The 21,399-nt window shown below is 39.1% G+C and overlaps 1 protein-coding gene across 2 annotated transcripts in view; it reads right to left on the bottom strand.

Moving 5' to 3' along the window:
- Window positions 1–12,189, bottom strand: part of LOC116258667 (putative DUF21 domain-containing protein At3g13070, chloroplastic) — a 59,769-nt gene extending 47,580 nt beyond the window's left edge. For both annotated transcript variants that reach the window (XM_031635957.2, XM_031635958.2), the window contains exons 1-3: window positions 11,368–12,189; window positions 10,575–10,672; window positions 10,366–10,459 (exon numbers count right to left, since the gene is read on the bottom strand). In XM_031635957.2, the coding sequence (XP_031491817.1) occupies window positions 10,366–10,459; window positions 10,575–10,672; window positions 11,368–11,919 (744 nt within the window). In that variant the 5' untranslated portion in view covers window positions 11,920–12,189. The remainder of the gene's footprint in view (window positions 1–10,365; window positions 10,460–10,574; window positions 10,673–11,367) is intronic.
- Window positions 12,190–21,399: the final 9,210 nt, after the last annotated feature.

Raw genomic sequence — 21,399 nt, forward strand, 5'->3', positions numbered from 1 at the left:
GAAGGGCAAGTTTGAACAGAAAAGGATAGCACCAGAGACAGACAAAAAGGCTATAGAAAAAGAAGATGAAGTTTTTGTGTTACAGACGGCATATACATGCAGTGAAAAGGGCTAAACAACCTCATTAAAGGGCAACATTGGACATCCATAGTTTAAACTTTAAAGAAATCATATATTTTGCATGTAAAAATGCATTGGCACTTGCAATGTTGTCAATGCTGCAAGGTGGTTCATTTTACAAAATGATAAAGAATAGAACAGTATATATCCTACTAAATGAAGGGAATCAATCTATATTATTTTTCTGATTAAAAATAAATAAGCTAATTTAAATTATTCTAAAAATTACAAAAAAAAAAATCAAGATTCATATTGGCCTCTGTCATTTTATCAGGGCCACAGTGGCACGTCTCCAAACACAGACCTAGATGGATTGGTAGTAATAACACTGGGCCATTCGGATGACATTACGTCTGAGCAAGAAAATTCTATAACAGCTTTCCCATGTCAATCTCTGTCTTAGATACTAAGCCCATTTATTCATAGTCTGGGTGAGGCCTCATCCAAACTCCTCTAACCCAGATCCAAGCTTCTGTTGCTTGCAATCCTCTTGGATAAATCATACATCATACCACTAGACTTTTCTTCAAGCGGATCAGGTTTATAAAGAGAGAGCATTCTGTCCCTCTCTTTTGTCTCATGAACCCAGGTTCAAAATCAAAACTCCCCTATTACAAGTCTCGGCCTTTGGACATTATCAGGCAGCCGGGCAAGTCCTGCCAAGTTGGATGGCACTTACCAATGAGTTAAAAGCTAAAAAGCATCCACCAGAATAGAAGCCAACGGAAATCCTCTTGCAGTCTTATTCTGCAAGATGGTGAATTTGTCCAGAAAGTATCATGCCAATGTGATAGGTGTCCTAATCTAGTTCCCTGCAAGAGAAGATAAGGACTCACACACAGACTTAGTCCCCAACTAGGGTAACCCGCAACCCAAGAGAGAGATCATTTCATTAATCTGCAATGGGATTGGGGGTTACCACACCCAAGCACTTATAAGCATAGGCAAAAATATTGTTTTTGGGTTTCAAACTGTGAGATTTTTCTCCGATATAAAATGGCAGAGTTGTTTCTTTTATTGGGAAAAATTTGGGAACATTTTGGCAAATTTTGCACAATTAATCTTTTGCAACAGAGAAAGGTCGCCTAAATCCTATAAGTAAAATGCAAAAAATGTGAAAATAAAAATCTGGTAATTAAAAACTCTAAAAACGCAAAAAAAAAAGTGAAAATGAAAAAAACGAACAAATAATGTGAAAAAAAATGTTCCATTTTCACGTTTTTTGTTTTTGGTGTTTATTTTGAAGAGAACGTTTTTATCTAGTTTTTTGTCGGCTGACCTACTTTAACTTTTTTAACGTGCTTTTTTCCAAAAAAATAAATTTTCTGTGGCTATGCTTATAAGGTGACTACATGATAACAGGGTCTGTCTAAGAGACCTGACCCAACTAAAGCCCTATTACCTGGCCCGTAGCCCAGTTCCTTATTCTATTTTTCCCTCAACTCATACCTGCCTAATATAGACCATGATTATCTTCCTCAATAAACACTTTGTCCTCAAGGAGTGAGCTTGGAAACGGCTGCTCATTGAGAAGAATTCTCCTTTAGTTTAGAAAAAGTAGTAGGAAACCAATTGCAAGACATGAACAACACTGGTCCTGATAAGGCAAGTGGACATTCGAAAAATAGCTTCCCGATGTCAGGGTTTTCCTCAAAATCAGCATGAGTGAGACGGTGATAGCAGGAAAGAATTAGAAAATGAAACAGGCCAAAGCATGTGTTACGTAGAGAGGTAGAGAAGAGGGAGAAGAAGAGAACGTGAAGAAGGAGAGAATAGGAAGCAGTCAAGAATCTGTCGGCTGCTCCTTTTCCTTTAGACTAAATAAGGATTAGGGTTATGTTTAACCCTTTACATAAAGAGTCCAACAAAACTTTAAAAATTCAAAAAGCTACTCAATACAAAATTTCAAAATACAGAAAACTTCAAATCCCAAACCAGCACGTTTCCTCAATATTTCCCCTCAAGCTGGAGCATAGATGTCTATTATGCTCAGTTTGCTACAACACTTCATGAAATCGGATAAACAGCTTTGGTAAATATATTTGCAGGTTGGTCTTTTGAAGCAACATATTCAATAGAAATATTCCTGCTTGAACCAAGTCTGTAATATAATGACAATCAACTTCAATATGCTTGATCCGTTCGTGAAAAACCGGATCATTTGCTATATAAGTAGCCGCTTTATTATCACATTGCATTTTTGTAGGCAATTTTATCTGAATTCCAAGACCTTCTAGCATGGTTTTCACCCAGGTGATTTCAATAGATGTTTGGGTCATGGCTCGATATTCTGACTCTGCACTAGATCGACCAACAACAGCTTGCTTTTTACTTCTCCAAGATACTAAGTTACTACCAACAAAGATACAGAATCCCGTAGTGGACTTTCTGTCATCAATTGAACCTGCATAATCTGCATCAGAATAAGCTTCTATCTGAAGTGAAGAGCTTCTTCTAACTAGTAGACTCTTTCCAGGGGAACCTTTTAGAAATTTCAATAATAACATAGCTGCATTGGGCTTTTCTTGGCTTATCCATAAATTGACTTAGTTTTCCCACAAAAAAGGATATATCAAGTGTAGTAATTGTTACATATAGTAGCTTTCCAATCAAAGACCGATATGATGTGCTATCAACAGTTTCAGATTAGTGAGTACGAGAATTCATAAGAATAGATGTCGGTTTAGTTCCAGTCATACCTGTTTCTTATAGCAAATCAAGAACATATTTTCTTTAGGAATAAGGACTAGGCCTTTTTTTACTTCTTGCTACTTCTATCTCTAAGAAGTAACGTAAAGAGACAAGATCTTTAGTAACAAAATGTTGTTGGAGATACTTCTTTGTGTCTTGTATTTCTTGTTCATTGCCACTAGTTAAAATAATGTCATCCACATATAGCACCATAACAACCATACCTCTTGAGGTCCTTTCTATGAACAATGAATGATCTAAAGGTGATCTCTGAAACTCAAACTTAGACACAACATCACACAAACTTCTGAAACCATGCTCTGAGACTCTGTTTCAAACCATACATAGCCTTCTTTAACAAACATACCTTGGTACACTCTCCCTGTTTCTTAAAGCCCGGTGGTTGCTGCATATAAACCACTTCAGATAAATCCCCATACAGAAAGGCATTTTTAACATCGAGTTGGTACATGTTCCATCCATAATGAACTGCAACAGATATAATGAGTCGTATAGTGCCCAGACGTGCCACAGGGGAAAAAGTTTCAAAGAATTCAATACCATATGTCTGTGTGTACCCTTTTGCTACCAAGCGTGCCTTGTAGTGCTCAACTATACCATCTGTGTTGTACTTGATAGTGAATACTCATTTCGAGCCGACAATATCTGCCCCAGAAGGGGGTTCAACGAGATCCCAAGTGTGACAAGATATTAGAGAATTCATCTCCTCCTTCATAGCTTGGTACCACTTAGAGTTCAAAATAGCTTGTTTATATGAAATAGGAATGGATGTCACTGACAAGGCATCAATAAATTTGCACATATGATCTTTCAAATGAGCTATACTAACAAATTTAGAAAGATGATGAATTGTGCATTGTCTGATTCCTTTACGCAGTGCAATAGGTAATTCATCAAAAACAAAAGCATCAAGGGAACACTCAGGCATGTCATGTAATTCAAAACTACTTACCTCCCAAAAGCAAGATGGTGTAAGGTCATTACATGATGGATTCCTTCTTGAATATGGGAAAGGAGGATCTTTAAACCATGGAATGGAGGGATTGGAACAAATGGGTGATGAAGAAAAAGGAAGGGACTCAAGTGGAATAGAAAGAATTGGAAGAACTTTGGATACGAAGGACTTGCAGGAAAGAATTGAGACAACTCGAGAAAGGTTACATTGGCACTGACAAACTCTCGATTAGATATAGGATCTAGGCATCGATACCCTTTTTGATTTTTAGAGTATCCCACAAATACACATTTACTTGCTTGCGCAGCTAGTTTATCTCGATTGGCTCCAAGTTTATGTACAAAGCAAGTGCATCCAAATATACGTGGAGCTAAAGAAAACAAAGCTCTGTTTGGGTAGAGAATTTGAATTGGTATCTTGTTGTCTATGGTAAATGATGGCATTCTATTTATTAAGTAACATGCGGTCAAAATTGCGTCTCCCCAAAAATTAGAAGGCATATGTGAATGAATCATGATTGTGCGGGCTACATCCAACAAATGGCGATGTTTTCTTTCAACTACACCATTTTGTTGGGATGTGTGAGGGCAAGTAAAATGTGGCACAATACCATGGGATTTATAAAATTCAAGTAAATGAATAGATTTGAACTCGAGAGCATTGTCAGTGCGAACAACCTTGACACAAGAATTAAATTGAGTTTTTATTTTCAATATGAAAGATTTCAAGATACAAGGAGCTTGAGTTCTGTCTTTCATCAAAAAAACTCAAGTGACACGAGAGAAATCATCAACAATTGACAGATAATAACGAAACGACAACCGACTTGGAACCCGACTAGGCTCCCAAACATCAACATGGACTAAATCAAACAGACTTTGGCTAGACTGCCTTTGACTCGATTGGAAAGAAGTACGACTATGCTTGCCCAATTGACAAGCTTCACACTCGATAGACATTGTGGAAGAAATCTGAGGACATAGCAGTCGAAGTTTAGGGAAGGATGGATGACCCAATCTGAGATGCCATTAGAAAGCACTTGAAGATGAATCAAGTAAGAATGACGCCTCCTTATCAAATGTATCCAAGAAGTAGATTTCATCTCTCTCATGGCCTCCACCAATCTTCCTCTCAATCGATAGACCCTGAAATACACAAGTACCGGATCAAAAATAACTCTGCAATTCATCTCTTTAGTTAGTTTGCTTATAGATAATAAATTCTTTGGGAATTCAGGAGTATATAGCACATCATGAACATGCAAAGATGGAGAGAGATAAACATCTCCATGTCCTTCTACTGGAGATTGTCTTCCATCCGCCAATCGAACATGCTGAGGGGAATTAAATTTTTGTAGGTTTGAAATACTAGTATCTCCACAAAAGTGTTTAGATGCTCCAGAATCAATGATCCAACAACCATTAGAAGAAGTTCTACCTGTAGAGTATGTTCAATTTGTGACAGCCTATGTCACATGGGTACTCCTCCTGAGGAGTACCCACACGGTACCAATACGACACCAGTACCGGTACGGGTACGGTACTGGGTACGCCATTAGTGAGCCATTGACCGAATCGGGTGCGGTCAACGCACCCAAGTCTACTTTCGTCCGTTTTCAGACTCGGTCAAAGTTGACCGAGTCTAAAGTTGTCCGTTTTAAATCTTAACGTTTTTTCATTTTAACGTTTTAAACTATTGTAGCGTGAAATTTATCGAAACCCTATTCCTCCTTTTTCATTTCGTTTGGTTTCATTCCTTCATCTCTCACCGACGAAGGCAGCGGCGACCAACGAAGGCAGGGGCGGCGACCGGCGGCTGTAGGCAACGAACGGCGACGGAAGGCGGCGGCAGGCAGCGACCGGCGACGGCAGGCTTTGAACGGCGACGGTATTTGGTTTTTTTCATTTTTTTATCATTTTCTATCGAGCTTCTGAGCCTTCCATCGCCTGTCGAGCTTCGGAGCTTTTCTCTGCTTCTTTTATTGATCTCTCATCTCCCCGACCATCACTCACCAATCACCAGATTCACCACCCACAATCTCTCTCTCTCTCTCTCTCTCTGTGGCTCGCAAGTTTTCCATATTCCATTTTCCTTTCATATTCTAGACAGTAGCATGTGGTTGCCGTTTAGAACCATGCGACCCAAAAGGCGTGTGCTGCGGCAATAATATGTGTTGTCATAAACAACGCATTTTTATAGGGTATGAATCTTTTCAACACAAAAAATTACAGTTATTGTTAAGCGATTGCCGGAAATGGCTGAACCTAAGCATTTTAATATGTAGTAGCATCAATTTTCTGGGCACATGACAGATCCCAGCTCTCTTTGTTCTGGTTTCTCCTCCTTTATTCTCTACTGTTGTGACATATCATTTTACTATGTATTGGTTGGGAGGACTTTATTCATCTTTTGATTAGGGCTTTCGATTGTTGCTTAAGCGGCACTTTGAGAGTCCATTAAGTTTATGAATATGTTATTCTGTTTGTGATATATATATATTGTAGCAACACGGAAAATAGAAAAAAGGAATACGATGAACACGATCTAACGTGGAAAAACCCTCAACAAGAGGGAAAAAACCACGGATGAGGAGGAACTGGTGCTCACTAGCAACCACTCTCTCTCTCTTAAGATTTCATTAACTCTCACAAAAGTAGGGTTACAATCTTTAAGTAAGGCCCAACAAGGGCTGCACGATGGATTGGGTATGGATCCAGACCCGGTCCCGAGACCCTCTAATATGTTTCAACACTCTCCCTCAAGTTGGGCATACATATCAAACATGCCCAACTTGGATACATTTCTCTCGAACGAAGTCGAAGATAGAGCTTTCGTTAGAACATCAGCTGTTTGGTCTTCAGATCTCGTGTAAGGAAGTACAAGTTCTTTAGCATCAATTCTCTCTCGAATGAAATGCTGGTCAATCTCAACATGTTTTGTTCTGTCATGAAGCACAGGGTTGTTGGCCAAGTTGATTGCAGACTTGTTATAGCAATACATCTTCATTGGTTCTTCAACCTTTATACCAATATCAGTCAACAATACTTTTAGCCACAAAAGCTCTGAAACTCCCATAGCCACTGCTCTGTATTCTGTTTCAGCACTAGAACGAAAACAAGCATCTTGCCTTTTACTTCTCCACACGAGATTCCCTCTCAAACAAATACAATAGCCAGAGGTGGACCTCCTAGTGTCAATACAGCATGCCCAGTCTGCATCTGAATAACCTTCAATCCCAAGAGTGTCTTGCTTGACATACAAAAGATCTTTGCCAGGATTTCTCTTCAAGTAGCACAAGATCCTATCAACAGCCTTCAAGTGGGCATCCGTGGAAGCATGCATGAACTGACTCATCACATTTACAGCAAAGGTAATATCAGGTCTAGTGAGAGTAAGATAAATCAACTTCCCTACAAGACATTGATATCTTCTTTTGGCCTCTTAACAGAGAGGCTCCCCATCTCTAAGACTTAGCTTATGGCCAGCATCTAGAGGAGTAGAAGCTGGTCTACACCCCAGTTTCTTGGTCTCCTTTAACAAATCTAGAGTGTACTTTCGTTGATTTAGCACGAGGCTAGTCCCAAACCTATCAATTTCAATGCCAAGGAAATATTTCAACTTACCAAGGTGCTTGAGATCAAACTCGATCGTCAATAGTTTCTTTAACTTAATTATTTCATCTTCATCATCACCTGTGACAATCATATCATCAACATATACCAACAAAATAGTAACCTTTTGCTCATTTCTCTTCACAAAGAGTATATGATCTCCATTCCCTTGATGGTATCCACATTGTCTCATGACAAGTCTAAGTCGTTCAAACCATGCTCGAGGAGATTGCTTGAGCCCATATAAAGCTTTCCTTAGCTTGCAACATTTTCCAGGTTCCTCATATCCTGGAGGCATATACATATATACTTCCTCTTCAAGGTCTCCATTGAGAAATGCGTTCTTGACATCAAGTTGGTACATCTTCCACTCCTTCATCACAGCTAAGGAGATAATGACTCTGACAGTCTTCATCTTCGCAACAAAAGGAAAGGTCTTCAAATAATCAATCTCATATTTTTGACTAAACCCCTTGGCCACAAGACGAGCTTTGTATCTTTCAACACTTCCATCTGGTTTGTACTTGATGGTGTAGACCCACTTAGATCCAACCAAGTGAGCCGCCTCAGGAATCTTTATAACTTCCCATGTCATGTTTCTTCTCATGGCTTCCATCTCTTTTTGCATTGCATAAGTCTGATCCAAACCAACAATTGGTCATCTCACTTGTCATCCAAACCAACAAGTGTTTTCCGAAGCTCCTGTCTATGACAGACTGATCCTCAATATCATATGAAAGAAAGACATTACCCACCACTTTTGTGGGACAGATAAGATAAACAAATAAACTACCTCAAACTCATGAAAAAACATGAAAAAACATAAAAAGAATGCAAAAAGATGGGAATAAAACAAGAATAAAACGTGTTTTTTTTCAAAAAAACGCATTTTTTCCTGTTTTTAACAGCTGGCTCATTTTTAATGTTTTTCTTGCGTTTTCTTCATAAAATGCGTTTTTTTATATTTATGTTTATATTTATATTTATATTTATATTTATATTTATATAACATATTATATAGTTAATTAACTGTTTAGTAACCTTATTTATCCATATTTACATTTTAGCCATTCTAAATATTTGTACTAGGGTTAGTTTAGTCAGATAGGCATCTAAAATGATCGATTCTCGGCTTCTCACCTAGTTTAGCGGACCATAGCAGACGTGTCATGTTGGATCCACACTAGCACCCGGTTCGTGTCGACGCAGGTGCGGCAGTTCTTTAGGAGCACCTATGTGACATAGTTATAGAGTGACCACATGATAACAAGGTCTATCTAAGAGACCTGACCAGACTAAAGCCTATTACCTTGGCCTATAGCCCAATTCCCTACTTTATTTTCCCTTCAAGTTGTATACATTTTTCATATTAAGTGCTTCCTATAACCCGCAACTATCACAATGTTTTGTGCTCATCCACAACCAACAATGTGGTGGCAGGAGATGCATATGCATAAATTCCCTTCAAATGTTTATATCATCAATAAAATACATAAAATTCAACCCGCATGCATTCAGAAGCATGCCTAGGCTCCCTATTCTATCTAGGCCGCTACTTCATGGTCCTCAGCAGTGAGAATAACTAGTGTTGCCACGAGACATAGTCAGTCCTAAGCTTGTGAAAAAGAAAGATCAATGAGGGAGGGGAATGAGAGGAATAGGAATAGGAATCAGAAATAGTGCAAGAAAAAGAGGAAATAAAGGAGACCTAACAACAAGCAGAACTGACAAAAACAAAGAAGAAATGATAAAGGGCAAGGAACTAATGGAGCTTCCCAAGAAGATAATAGATCCGCTGATACTGCAATAGCAGAAGAAATAAGAAGGAGAACAAAGCAAGTGATAGAACCATTTATACAGAGTATCCATTAAATATGATGTCACTAATATGGAATTCCCTAAGCACATAATTTAAGAAGAATTAAGGCAGCGAAGCACACCATCACCCTATAATCACAACTTTTCTGTATAAAAATGTGACACACAATCTTAAATTACAACAAGTGACATCAAATGATATATGGAAAATGCTTCTGTTCATTTGTCAATATACGCAAACACATAGAATCTTGCAAAACCAAAGATCAATGAGACAACAAGGTCACTATGTCATCATGCCATATATCCAAAACTAACCATTGAATGACAACTCTGAAGGAAGACTTTGAAATGGCAACGTAAATCAAGAGAGCAAAAAAACTAACTCTTATTGTTGTCCTGTTCCTTATGTGGGGGCCACTAAACAGCTGAGGCAGTCATTAGATGTGCAAGTTTGAGAGTACTCTCTCATTGATGCAAAGAAACAGAGTGTACAGTATAAAAGCCAAGCAATTACTAATATAGTCAAATCGAATCCTGCTACTATTAGTGGCAGATGAATGCAATTACTAATAGAAGATGAATGTACAGTATAAAAGCCAAGCAACCAAGTGTTCATATTGTCTCAACAGGAAAACAGGAATCCATCTTTTGAAAATTAGAAGAAGCTCCATGGGTAACAGAAAATCTGAACTTTTCCACAGACCTGTTTGATTCATGCTAATGTGAAAGATGCCCTAAGAGAAATGGATGTCTATTCGAATGAAATAGTGCTTCATAGCAGAACTAAAACATTCTGACACTAAAGATTTTGACACCAGGCAGGGAACCATGGCATCCCACATTTGGACTAGCCCTGGGCAACTTTTCATGAGACATCACAGCAAGAACCACTAAAGTTTATGCCCAGCTATAAGCTGCACAACTCAGCCCAAATGGAACCATGGTTGCTAGAGGATGACCACATGAACTACGCTTAGATTTTCAATCCCCAGCACCACTGTAATCAAAACATGCCTCTAACCACACAACTGGAGAGGCAAGTTTGACCTCACCAAGCTGGGTGCCTATATTGAACAAAGATTCCAAATAATTGAACAGGCTTGGATTTGCAATATCAAACACCATTCACACTCAAAAGAAACATACCGTCATAACCCCTGTTGCTGCGCTAACCCCAGCTTCACCAAAAATTGCAGTTGCTGCCTCCGTGACAAGTGCAGTCGCCCCAATATTGACCACACTGGATAAATAACAAAAAGGTAATCTCTGACATAAAAGCATTTGATTATCATTTAATTATCTAGAAATGAGTCACGAGAAAAAAAAAAGTGAACAAATTAGAAGAGATCATTTACGTTGTCCCAATAAGTATCGTTGTTAGAAACCGGGTCACATCACTACTAAGCATTCGAAAGACACCATTTTCAGCCTCTTTTTCAGCCAATTCACGAACCTGAGGAGGAAGAAAGGAAAGACAAAAACTGTCAGCAGAAAGAAAAGGAACTTACGCAATGATAAATATAAAAATAGAAAATGATTCCTTGGTCATTTATCTAATTAGACCATATTTTACACGATGGTGAATTCCACCATGTTTCAGATGGTAGTGAAAATTCCCTACTGCTTGTAATGCGACTTTCACTTTGAAATACCAGGTTGCGTATTCTGTCTCCAGATGTTACTTTCAAGTATCAAACTAAGACAATGTCGTCGAGAAGTCTGCCTTTTATTGTATCTTCAGAAGCATAGGCTTTGAAGGTCCGTCTGCAAATAAGTCGTACACCACTGATTTACTTCATGAAGAAGCCAAAGCATGCTTTTGATCGTACAAGACATTATTGCAATGCCTTACAAGTATCTCAATTAATCCATGTACAATTTTTCTAGAAGAAATTGTTATGGCTGCCAATTCTTCAATTAATTTGTAAATATAACACCTAATGATCATCTGCCAAACTCGGAAGGACCAATCAGCTACGTGATTCCACGACACTTCCAAACCGAAACTTCTACGAGGAAGATAAACGCGTCGACTAAATGAAAAAAGAGGTAAATCGCCGCAATGAAGAAGGAAACTCATTAAGCCATGAGTTATTACAGCACAAACAAGAAAATATCGGGATGAAAAACATCCAACACGAAGCAGACCTTCCACGGCCATAGCGTCGTAATAGCGGTCTCCGCCATCGAGAAGAATGCCGACAATCCCAACAAAGCCGTTAGCACCAACCCCTGCTCCCTCAAGACCCGGAACACCTGTAGAAGCTTGGGCAACCATGCGCTCCTAAAAACACCCTCCTGTTGTCCAAGCGCACTCAATCCCACTTCCGGGGCGCCGCCCACCGCGAATGCCTTCTGGCAACGAACCAGAAGAATGCCGCAAAGTATTGCAACAAACCAAGCACTCGCCTTCCCCGCCAAAGCGCCCCAGACGTTACTGCCAAGCAATTCTTCGACTCTACGGCCCCCAATTCCCCGAGAAACCCATCGCAATTCCCTGTCCTTGAAGATCCTCAATCTGTCTGAGTTGCAGACAATCGGGAAATACCTCGATGCCGGACGATTTGTGCAGCTCGGGAACGAGAAAATTCGGGGCGGAGTTCGAAGAAAACAGCTTCCATAATGAATGAACGGAGTCCTGAGGGGGTTCAGGATGTTGGGTCTTCTGCCAAGAAGGGGAGAGTCCAGCGAGAGAGCCATGGGAGAGAGTAAGGGAGAGGAAACAGAAGAGTGATGAGAGGAGTGAATGTGGAGGCAGGTTCCGGGAGAGACTACGTGGGAGCTGACCAGCAGCTAAGAGGATGCACGGGAAACATGGTTCTTCCAGCCAAGGCGGAAAGGAAGGCGGCGGAAAGGGGAGTGGCAGACGAGGGAGGGGGTGGAAGGCGGAGAGAAGGGGAGGGCCTCCTCGCCGATGTGGTGGTCGACCATGAGGAGGAAAAATCCGAAAAATCCCACAAGTTGGACCGGACGTCCCTCGCTCTCTGTTCCCCCTATATGCCTCACAAGGACACGTCAAGAGGCGACTGGTGAGCCGGGTGTGACTGGCAGTTCCGAAAGCTTTTAGGTAAGACGTGTCACGTGAAGTTTTCCATTTCACATTTGATAAATAGAATTGTCCACTTTTCAAAACACCGTGAAATTGGTACCTAGACCTTTTAATTTCTTGGTAAAAATTATTTTAAATAAAATACCAAAAAAAATTAATATGTTTTAAAAACTTATTAGGATATAAAATATGCTTTTTGGATCAAATTTTTGTTATGAAAAATAATAATTTGTCTACTATTAAAATATTGATATTATGAAAGTCATTTATTTTTGTTTATTATAAAAAAATGATTTGTCAATAGATCCTTAAGATCATCTTGGATATTAAGATCATGCTGGTTAAAAAAAAAATGCTTTAAATACCAATCACTCTAAAAACACATTTTCATAAAAAAATAGTTTTACCTATCCACACCTGTCAAAATTTACAACCTTTTCATTTTTAAAAATTTATTGTTCGTTCAACTTTTAGTAGACATTCCTTTTTAATGAAAAAGGGAAGTCTAAGGCTTAGATGTTGCAAATACTATGGGTTAACAACCACCACCCCACCCAAAGGTCATATCCTAAAGTTGACATGTGATCGAAATTTTGTCCGTTCTATTTTAAAGTAACTTCTTATAAGTTTCAGTGCATTTTCACTAACTTAAAAAAAAAAAACAACAACAACAACAAACAAGAACAATATTTTAGCTTGAAGAAGCCTAACATAGCCTGCACACACCATAAAGTTGACATGCAATCACAATTTTGTCTGTTTTATTTAAAGGTACTTCTTTTGAATTTAAGTACATTTTCATTATCTTAAAAAATATATATATTTTAGCCTATTGATGTGGCTGGTAAAAAGTAGGGTTGCCTGCTCCATTTTTGTTTCAATTTTCATGAGTGCTACTCTCATGGGCCACAAAATAAAGGGTGTTCGGTCGAGTTAAAAGATAACCCACTATCCATCCAATATAACCCAGTCCTTGGAGGTAGAGGGAATGAAGACCTTTAAACCTCATTTGAAGCACTGGGCTATTATTATTCTCTTGCTCAAAAAATAAAAATTTACTTTGCTAATTATATCCATAAGGCACATTTGCATTTTTCCTTTTCAGAGATCAGTGGCATTTTTTATCTTTTGATTCATAGCATTTAGCTAAATCCACAATGTCGGGGAGGCTTTCCTCATGGGAATATTTGTACCCACATTTTTACCATGTGGGCGTTTTGGTAATTCACCGGGGAATTTTTTCATGAACCACTTTTGCCAGACTATATATAGGGAGAGGGTATTCAATTTAACCAATAGGATATTTTAATCCTTTCCAGCCAACAGTAAACATGTGAATAAAATGAGGAGGGAACCTTTCCATCTATTTGTTCTTTTAAAGTTTAATAGCATTTCTATTTCGGCCCTAGCGTTGAGGGAAACCCACAACACCCGGGGATTGAATATGCTTTGGCCGTTGTTGGGAGAGCGAGATGGAAGGGCTAGTGGAGTTGTGCATTTGGTGAATTAGGATTTCAAACCTCCTTCACCGATGGTGGGGCTTTATCAAGGAATCAATTATATAGACTTGAACAATGCCACATGCTCATGCTTAATGCCAAGTGCACAAAAGGATATACGCTCACCTAAAAATTGAAGCAGAAAAGCTGCCACCTCTTTCGTTTTTTACTTTCTTCACTCTTTTAGGAGTTTGAAATGCACACAATCATGATGGGGAGTGTTGGAGATAAAAGAGGAAAGATAGAATCGTTGACAGCAGGAAATCAGTCAGCAACTATTATGGAGAAGCTAAGGATAGAAGATCGTATAAGTGTAACAGAAAAATCTGTGATAAAATCAGATAAAGATCTACATCTTCCTGTAACAGATTTCCAGCCTAAATTGAGGAGAATAAAGATGGAAGATAAATCTCCTATTTTTGTAAATGGATAAATATGGTGATTAATATATATATTCACACGATCTCTCTCAATAAATTTATTGAGAAAGAGATATGAGTGAGTCGTGGATGTAGGCTGACATTGTAGCCGAACCACGTACCTGTCCTGTTTTTTGTTCTGTTTTCCTGATACTCTTTCATGGTATCAGAGCCAGGTTCCTAAGCAAGAAGAAAGGGCTCTATTCTCTGTTACATCTTGAGATGGCGTCAGTTGGTGGTAGCTCGTCTTATGCTTCTGCAAGCCTAAATCATGCATCCTCCATTCAGTGGAATGCTTTTGCTAGTTTGGTTTCTGTCAAACTAGATCAGACGAATTTCCTGATGTGGAGATCTCAGATCAAGGCTGTTATGATAAGTCAGGACCTGATCAAATATGTGGATGGCACATGTGAAGCACCTGCAAAAACCACAATCGGTGAAGGTAACTCTATTATTGAAAATCCAGCCTATGTTATGTGGAAAAGATCTGACCAACTTGCGTTAAGTTGGATTCTTGCTACTGTCTCAGACTTGGCTTGCTCTTGAAAAGTCATATGCATCTCATTCTCATTTACGTATTCTGCATCTAAAAAATGAACTACAAAATGTCAAAAAGGGTGAAAAGCCTATGTCTGAATATCTTGATAGTGTGAAAAATCTGAATGATATGCTATGTGCTGGAGGAGTTAAAGTTAATGACGATGACCTGGTTCAATTCACTCTCAATGGTCTACCGTCTTCTTATGAAAGTTTTGTAACTGCCATTGCCACTATGAAGCAGTTACCACCTTTTGTTGAAATATTTGATATGCTCATAAATCAAGAAAAACGTCTTCAAATGATGGTGCCTAAACCCAACGTTGTTGAACAACATACAAATACAAGTACTGCCTTCTATACTCAAAAAGGTACAGGAAGAGGATCTTTTAACAATTTCAGAGGATTTAGAGGAGGAAACCGTGTTAATTATGGAAATCGGACTAGAGGCCGTGGCAGAGGCTTCAATCAAAATCAGGGAGATAAAAGGGAAGACGTTATTTGTCGATTTTGTGGAAGGAAGAATCACACAGCAAAAACATGTTACGATATCCCAAAGGCTTTTGCTGCGATGGCGATCCAATCCATGAATGATAACAGTTGGTACGCTGACAGTGGTGCGTCACACCATATTGCTGCAGGTGACACCAATCTGAATAAGACAAATGAGTATACAGGGATAGATGGAGTAGTCGTCGGAAACGGTTCGCAGCTTGCTATAGCAGGTATGGGATTCTTAAACTTACCCACCAAAGAAAAGAACTTTACTCTCAAATCTATTTTACATGTGCCACAAATGAAGAAAAACCTGATCTCAATCTCTAAGTTCACAAGAGATAATGACTGCATTTTTCAATTTGGGGCTAATCAATTTTATGTGAAGGACTGCAAGACCGGGAAGACATTGGTGATCGGGAAAGCTAAAGACGGACTCTATGAATGGCCAAGAAATGGGATCTACAATAAGGCTGGAGTTTCTTTCAATGCTTTTAGTTCTACTTTGAATAAGGCATCCAAGTGGACCTGGCATTTGCGTCTAGCACATGCTGGAACCAAAACTGTTTCTTTTATGAAATCAAAACAATATATTGGTTACAATGATAATGATATGCCATCATGTTCTACCTATTCTGTGGGAAAAATGCACCAATTACCTTTCTCTATATATGAAAATTCTGCTTCCTGCCCTCTTGAAATTGTTCATGCAGACCTTTGGGGACCTGCCCCAACGACGTCTAGAGAAGGATATGTCTACTATCTACTCATTGTGGACGACTTTAGTCGCTTTAGTTGGCTGTTTCCATTAAAGAAGAAATCAGAAGCACTCTTTTTCTTCAAAATATTCAAAAGTTGTGTGGAAAAGCAGGTAGGCAAAGAAATTAAAATTTTTCATAGTGATGGAGGCAAAGAATTTTTGAATCATGACTTTGATACTTTTCTCCATGAACATGGAATTAAGAGATGGATCTCTTGTCCATATACTCATCAGCAAAATGGGATCGTTGAACGGAAGCATTGACATGTAACGGAAAGTGCCTTGTGCATGCTTATTCATGCATCTTTAGGCGCTCGGTTTTGGGTAGATGCTTTCAGACATGCTGTTTACATAATCAATAGACTTCCTAGTGCTAATACAACATATAAGACTCCTTTTGAGTTGCTTCTCCAGCAAAAACCATCTCTGAAATTTATCAAAATTTTTGGCAGTACATGTTACCCATATTTGGTTCCTTAGAATCACAATAAATTTGAACCCAAATCACGCGCCTGTGTTTATCTTGGAGTTGGGACTAACTATAAAGGCATTTTATGCTATGATCCTCTAACTAAAAGGCTTTACATTTCCAGGCATGTTCAGTTTGATGAAACCTCCTTCCTCTTTGCTCAAAGTTCTCAACCCGTTACTAGTGATCAAGTCAGGGCATGGTTGACTAAGGAACAAGATGGTGCCTTTCCAAGTTGCTCACCAACTCTAGAAAGTCAGAGGGAGAAATCAGCTAATGGTGGCGCTACTAATAATGAAAGCAGATTCATCATTCTACCACCAGCTCCTACGACTGTACCAAATGAACAGTAGGGCCTACCAGCTCCTACTGAACAGCAAGGCATACCGGCTCCTGCTAAACAGCAGGGTACACCAGCTCCTACTGCTGTTACACGATCTCATCCTATGATCACTCGATCACAAGATGGAACCCGACGTCCCAAGGTCTATTTCTCGTCTCCTCATGCTTTGAGTACTTCTACAGTATGTCTTCTTACTCATGATGAACAAGAACCTACAGATTTAGTTCATGCTCTTACTCACCCAAAATGGTGCAACGCCATGAAAGAAGAACTTGCAGCTAATGAGACTTGGGAACTTATTCCTCCACATCAAACCCAAAATGTTGTCGGGTGTCGATGGGTTTTTAAAATTAAAAGACATGCTGACGGCACTATTGCTAGGCATAAAGCTCGTTTGGTAGCTAAGGGGTATAGTCAACAAGAAGGAGTTGACTACTTTGAAACCTATAGTCCTGTAATCAAACCAGCATCCATTAGAATGATTTTATCAGTTGCCATCAGCAAAGGATGGGTCATACATCAGTTAGATGTAAATAATGCTTTTCTCCATGGACATCTTCATGAAAAAGTCTTTATCCACCAACCGCCAGGGTTTGAAGATCAAAGGTATCCTAACCATATATGTAAACTGAAAAGAGCCTTGTATGGTCTAAAACAAGCTCCAAAAGCTTGGTTTGAATGCTTGAAACACTACCTTGAACAACAAGATTTCATTGAGTCCAAGGGAGATACATCGCTATTTTTCAAGGTGAAAAATGATGACCAAATTTTCGTGCTTATATATGTAGATGACATAGTGGTAACAGGAAGCTCGGAAAAGGCAGTCCAGTTCCTCGTTAATGACTTTGGAAAGAGGTTCTCTATCAAGGATCTGGGTCACTTGAACTACTTTCTCGGAATTGAGGTAGAAAGGTTTGACAATGGTCTCTTCCTAAGTCAGAAGAAATACATATATGATCTCTTGAATAAAACCAAGATGCAGGACTGTAAACCACTGGATACACCAGCAGCCCTCAATAAAAAATTATCAAAGGACGATGGTAAAGCCCTTGACGACGCCACAAAATACAGACAAATAGTGGGAGCCTTACAATATCTCAACTTTACCAGACCTGACATTGCATATTCAGTCAACAAGGCATGCCAGTTTATGCAAAGACCCACAGATCGATATATGGCCTATGCTAAACGAATCCTAAGGTATTTAAAGGGTACTCTTACCATGGGTCTCCAAATTAAGAGTTCTTGCAGCTTTGACTTGCAGGTTTACACAGACGCAGATTGGGCCGGAAACCCAGACGATAGACGGTCCACGGGAGGTTATCTGGTTTATGTTGGATCAAACCTGGTCTCATGGAGAACTAACAAACAACAAACCGTAGCACGATCCAGCACAGAAGCTGAGTACAAAGCAGTGGCAGATGGAGTCTCTGAATGTTTATGGATTCAACACATGGTAGAAGAACTCGGTATTAAGACAACAAGATGCCTCGTCCTTTGGTGTGACAACATGGGTGCAACATACTTGGCTGCAAATCCAAAGTTCCATGCAAGAACCAAGCACATTGAGTACGAGAGAAAGTGGCAAGCAACAAAATAGAAGTGAAATTTGTATCTTCAAAATTCCAAGTTGCTGACATATTGACCAAGCCGTTAGCACGAAGCAGGTTTGATGAATTGAGAACCAATCTTAATCTTGGAGAGATAAGATTGAGAGGGAGTGTTGGAGATAAAAGAGGAAAGATAGAATCGTTGACAGCAGGAAATCACTCAGCAACTATTATGGAGAAGCTAAGGATAGAAGATCGTATAAGTGCAACAGAAAAATCTGTGATAAAATCAGATAAAGATCTACATCTTCCTGTAACAGATTTCCAGCCTAAATTGAGGAGATTAAAGATAGAAGATAAATTTCCTATTTTTGTAAATGGATAAATATGGTGATTAATGTATATATTCACACGATCTCTCTCAATAAATTTATTGAGAAAGAGATCTGAGTGAGTCGTGGATGTAGGCTGACATTGTAGCCGAACCACATACCTGTCCTGTTTTTTGTTCTGTTTTCCTGATACTCTTTCAGGGAGTTCCAGACTTCTTGCTACGTCTACGTGTTTAATTGCCCTTTGTACGGTGAGATTACTCCTTGTTTCGGGTACTGATTAATGGTGGCTTTGTGGTGTTGTCATCTTAAGATTATTTTTAAAATGTTTGTTTTCAAATTCATGAAATTTATGCATTAAATTCATTCGTTTATTTATGTTTTATTAGTTTAAAACCCATGTATATGTTGATTTGAGTTTCAATAAACTTCCGTTCGAATCAGTGTAGTTGGAGTTAAATTAATAGATTTGGCACGTCTACAGTCATTTGTGTGAATTTCAAGAGGGCAGGGGCAAAATGAACCGACTTGGTGTTTATTTTGGTATAGGGCCAAACTTTAAAGGAGGTTCAAGCCGAACCCAACAGAGAAAGCATGTTGAAATCCCAATAGAGATCCCTCTCCAATTGATGCCACATTCTTTTGGAATTAGATCATAGTACACATACCAGATCCAAGACAAACTGGAATTATATCTAGTATCCGAAAGTTAGCAATCGATCCCGGTTCTCACCTACATGGGTGTGGGCCCCAAGAAAACTAAATTCCGGCTAAATTTGATCCACAGTTCTTTGTTGGATGTGGATTGATTATTGGATCTAGGTAGACATTTATCCAACATGCATAGTCCAGATCGGATCCTTAACCAAATGGTTTAGTATTGTAGGTCAACTAGGTTTTGATGTCGCATCACCCAAAATTGATCCACTAAATTTATTGGATCCATTTGGAGTGAGGTCTAATCCGAAAAACCAAGCTAGAAAACACCGTCTCAAATAATTCAAACCTGTCTATCTCGTTACCTAGTAACTTATGAATCAAAGATCCATATATAGAAAACTCGAAAAAAAATCCATTTTTCTTATTTGGATCTGCTTGGTTCATCATGATATAGATCTCATCCGAATCCAGGTCCAGATTTTCTACACCTCAATTAAAATGCCTTGAGCTGGTTCCAAACCTTTATGAACCGTCTGAAGACAATAACTGGCTTTTGAATGGAGCAATCCAATTTTGATAAACCAAGAAAAAATCTAAAACACAACAAACCGGTTTCACCATGTTGGTTCTACGTTAATGATATACAGGGGTGGATCTCGGACGGCTGCGCAAACCCTTAGTTTTTCTAATAATTAAATTTTGCAACCTATTCAAAAAAAAAAAAAAAAAATTGGCTCCCATATAATTTTTACAAATTGTTTGTGACCCTCCTAAAATAAATCCTGGCTCCATCACAGATGATATGGATTGTAGAGAATGTTAGTTTTAAAACTTCCTGACCCAGACTCAAATTGTCCATGCCCAGTCTTTATGAACCAAATATGGATAGCAAGAATCAGATCCTTAATGGATCCATATCCAAATATCAAGGCCTATCCACAACAATCTAGATGAGTTGGACCTAGAGCCAAAATCCAAATACTCAAATCCAGAATGCTAGATCGGATCACTATTGAAAGTGGATCTAAGTCACTAGCCAATTTGAATTTCGACGAAATCCTCCATATTTGGACATGAAAAATCGAACTTAGGTTTGGACCGGATCCTGAATTTCTCGATCCATAATTGACTGAATAGGTGGGATGTAGATCCAATAAACAGAATAGGCGGGATGTTGCTTGGAGTGCCTGATACTGCAAATCCAGCATTTAAGATCACCACCTAACCCTTGAATGGGTTTCAACTACTTGACATGAGCCAAATCTGCTAAGCTCTTTCTACGCGGCAAATCAAAACTTAGTCATATAATAGGAAGCAAGCTTAAACCCTCTGAATGGAGACCCCAAATTAGAAGAATGGGAATCCAATGATCATACCATTGTCTTGGTTGCTAAACTCTACGGAAAAGAAGATTGCTCGCAGCTTGTACTTTCTAGACAGTTTAAAGGAACCATGGAATGCTGCCAGGGAGCTCTATACTCTATAGTCAGCATGCTCGCTGAGGTCCGAATACGAGCAACTTCGCGGCCAGATTCCTATGATCGCTGAACTTCCTAAACTTAGTTATATATGCTGTATCATTATGAGTGAGGAATGCAGGAAGCAGGTTATGAATCTGATCAAAACTGATGGGGAAATTGATTCTCAAGCTGCACTTGTAATCAAAACAAAAATCAGCCAGGGATCATCGCCGGAAGTCAACCAGAGGAGGAAACTTTAAAAAAGAAAATCATACCAGAGATTAGTGCTGGAAGTTGAACAAAGAACCTAATAATGGTGGAAAAATAAGGCTGATCAGGCATACCATGAAGACTACGAGATGTTGGTTACTATGAAAATGTTTGGCCAAACTCTACAGGACTTCACAAAGCAGCAAAGTGCCGCAACTTTGGCCACTATTGCTCACAAAACCATAGGGCTCATATAGGGCTGCACATCAGCACGAGCTCTAGTTTGAGCTCCGCTCGACTCGACTACACAACATCAAGCTCCAGCTCTACTCATTTAACTCGTCTAATTGACGATGAGTCTGATTTGCAACAAAAGCTCTCGGAGTCTCGGTTTAAG

The sequence above is a fragment of the Nymphaea colorata genome, chromosome 8 (assembly GCF_008831285.2).
Source record: "Nymphaea colorata isolate Beijing-Zhang1983 chromosome 8, ASM883128v2, whole genome shotgun sequence".
In the NCBI taxonomy this organism is placed as follows: domain Eukaryota; kingdom Viridiplantae; phylum Streptophyta; class Magnoliopsida; order Nymphaeales; family Nymphaeaceae; genus Nymphaea; species Nymphaea colorata.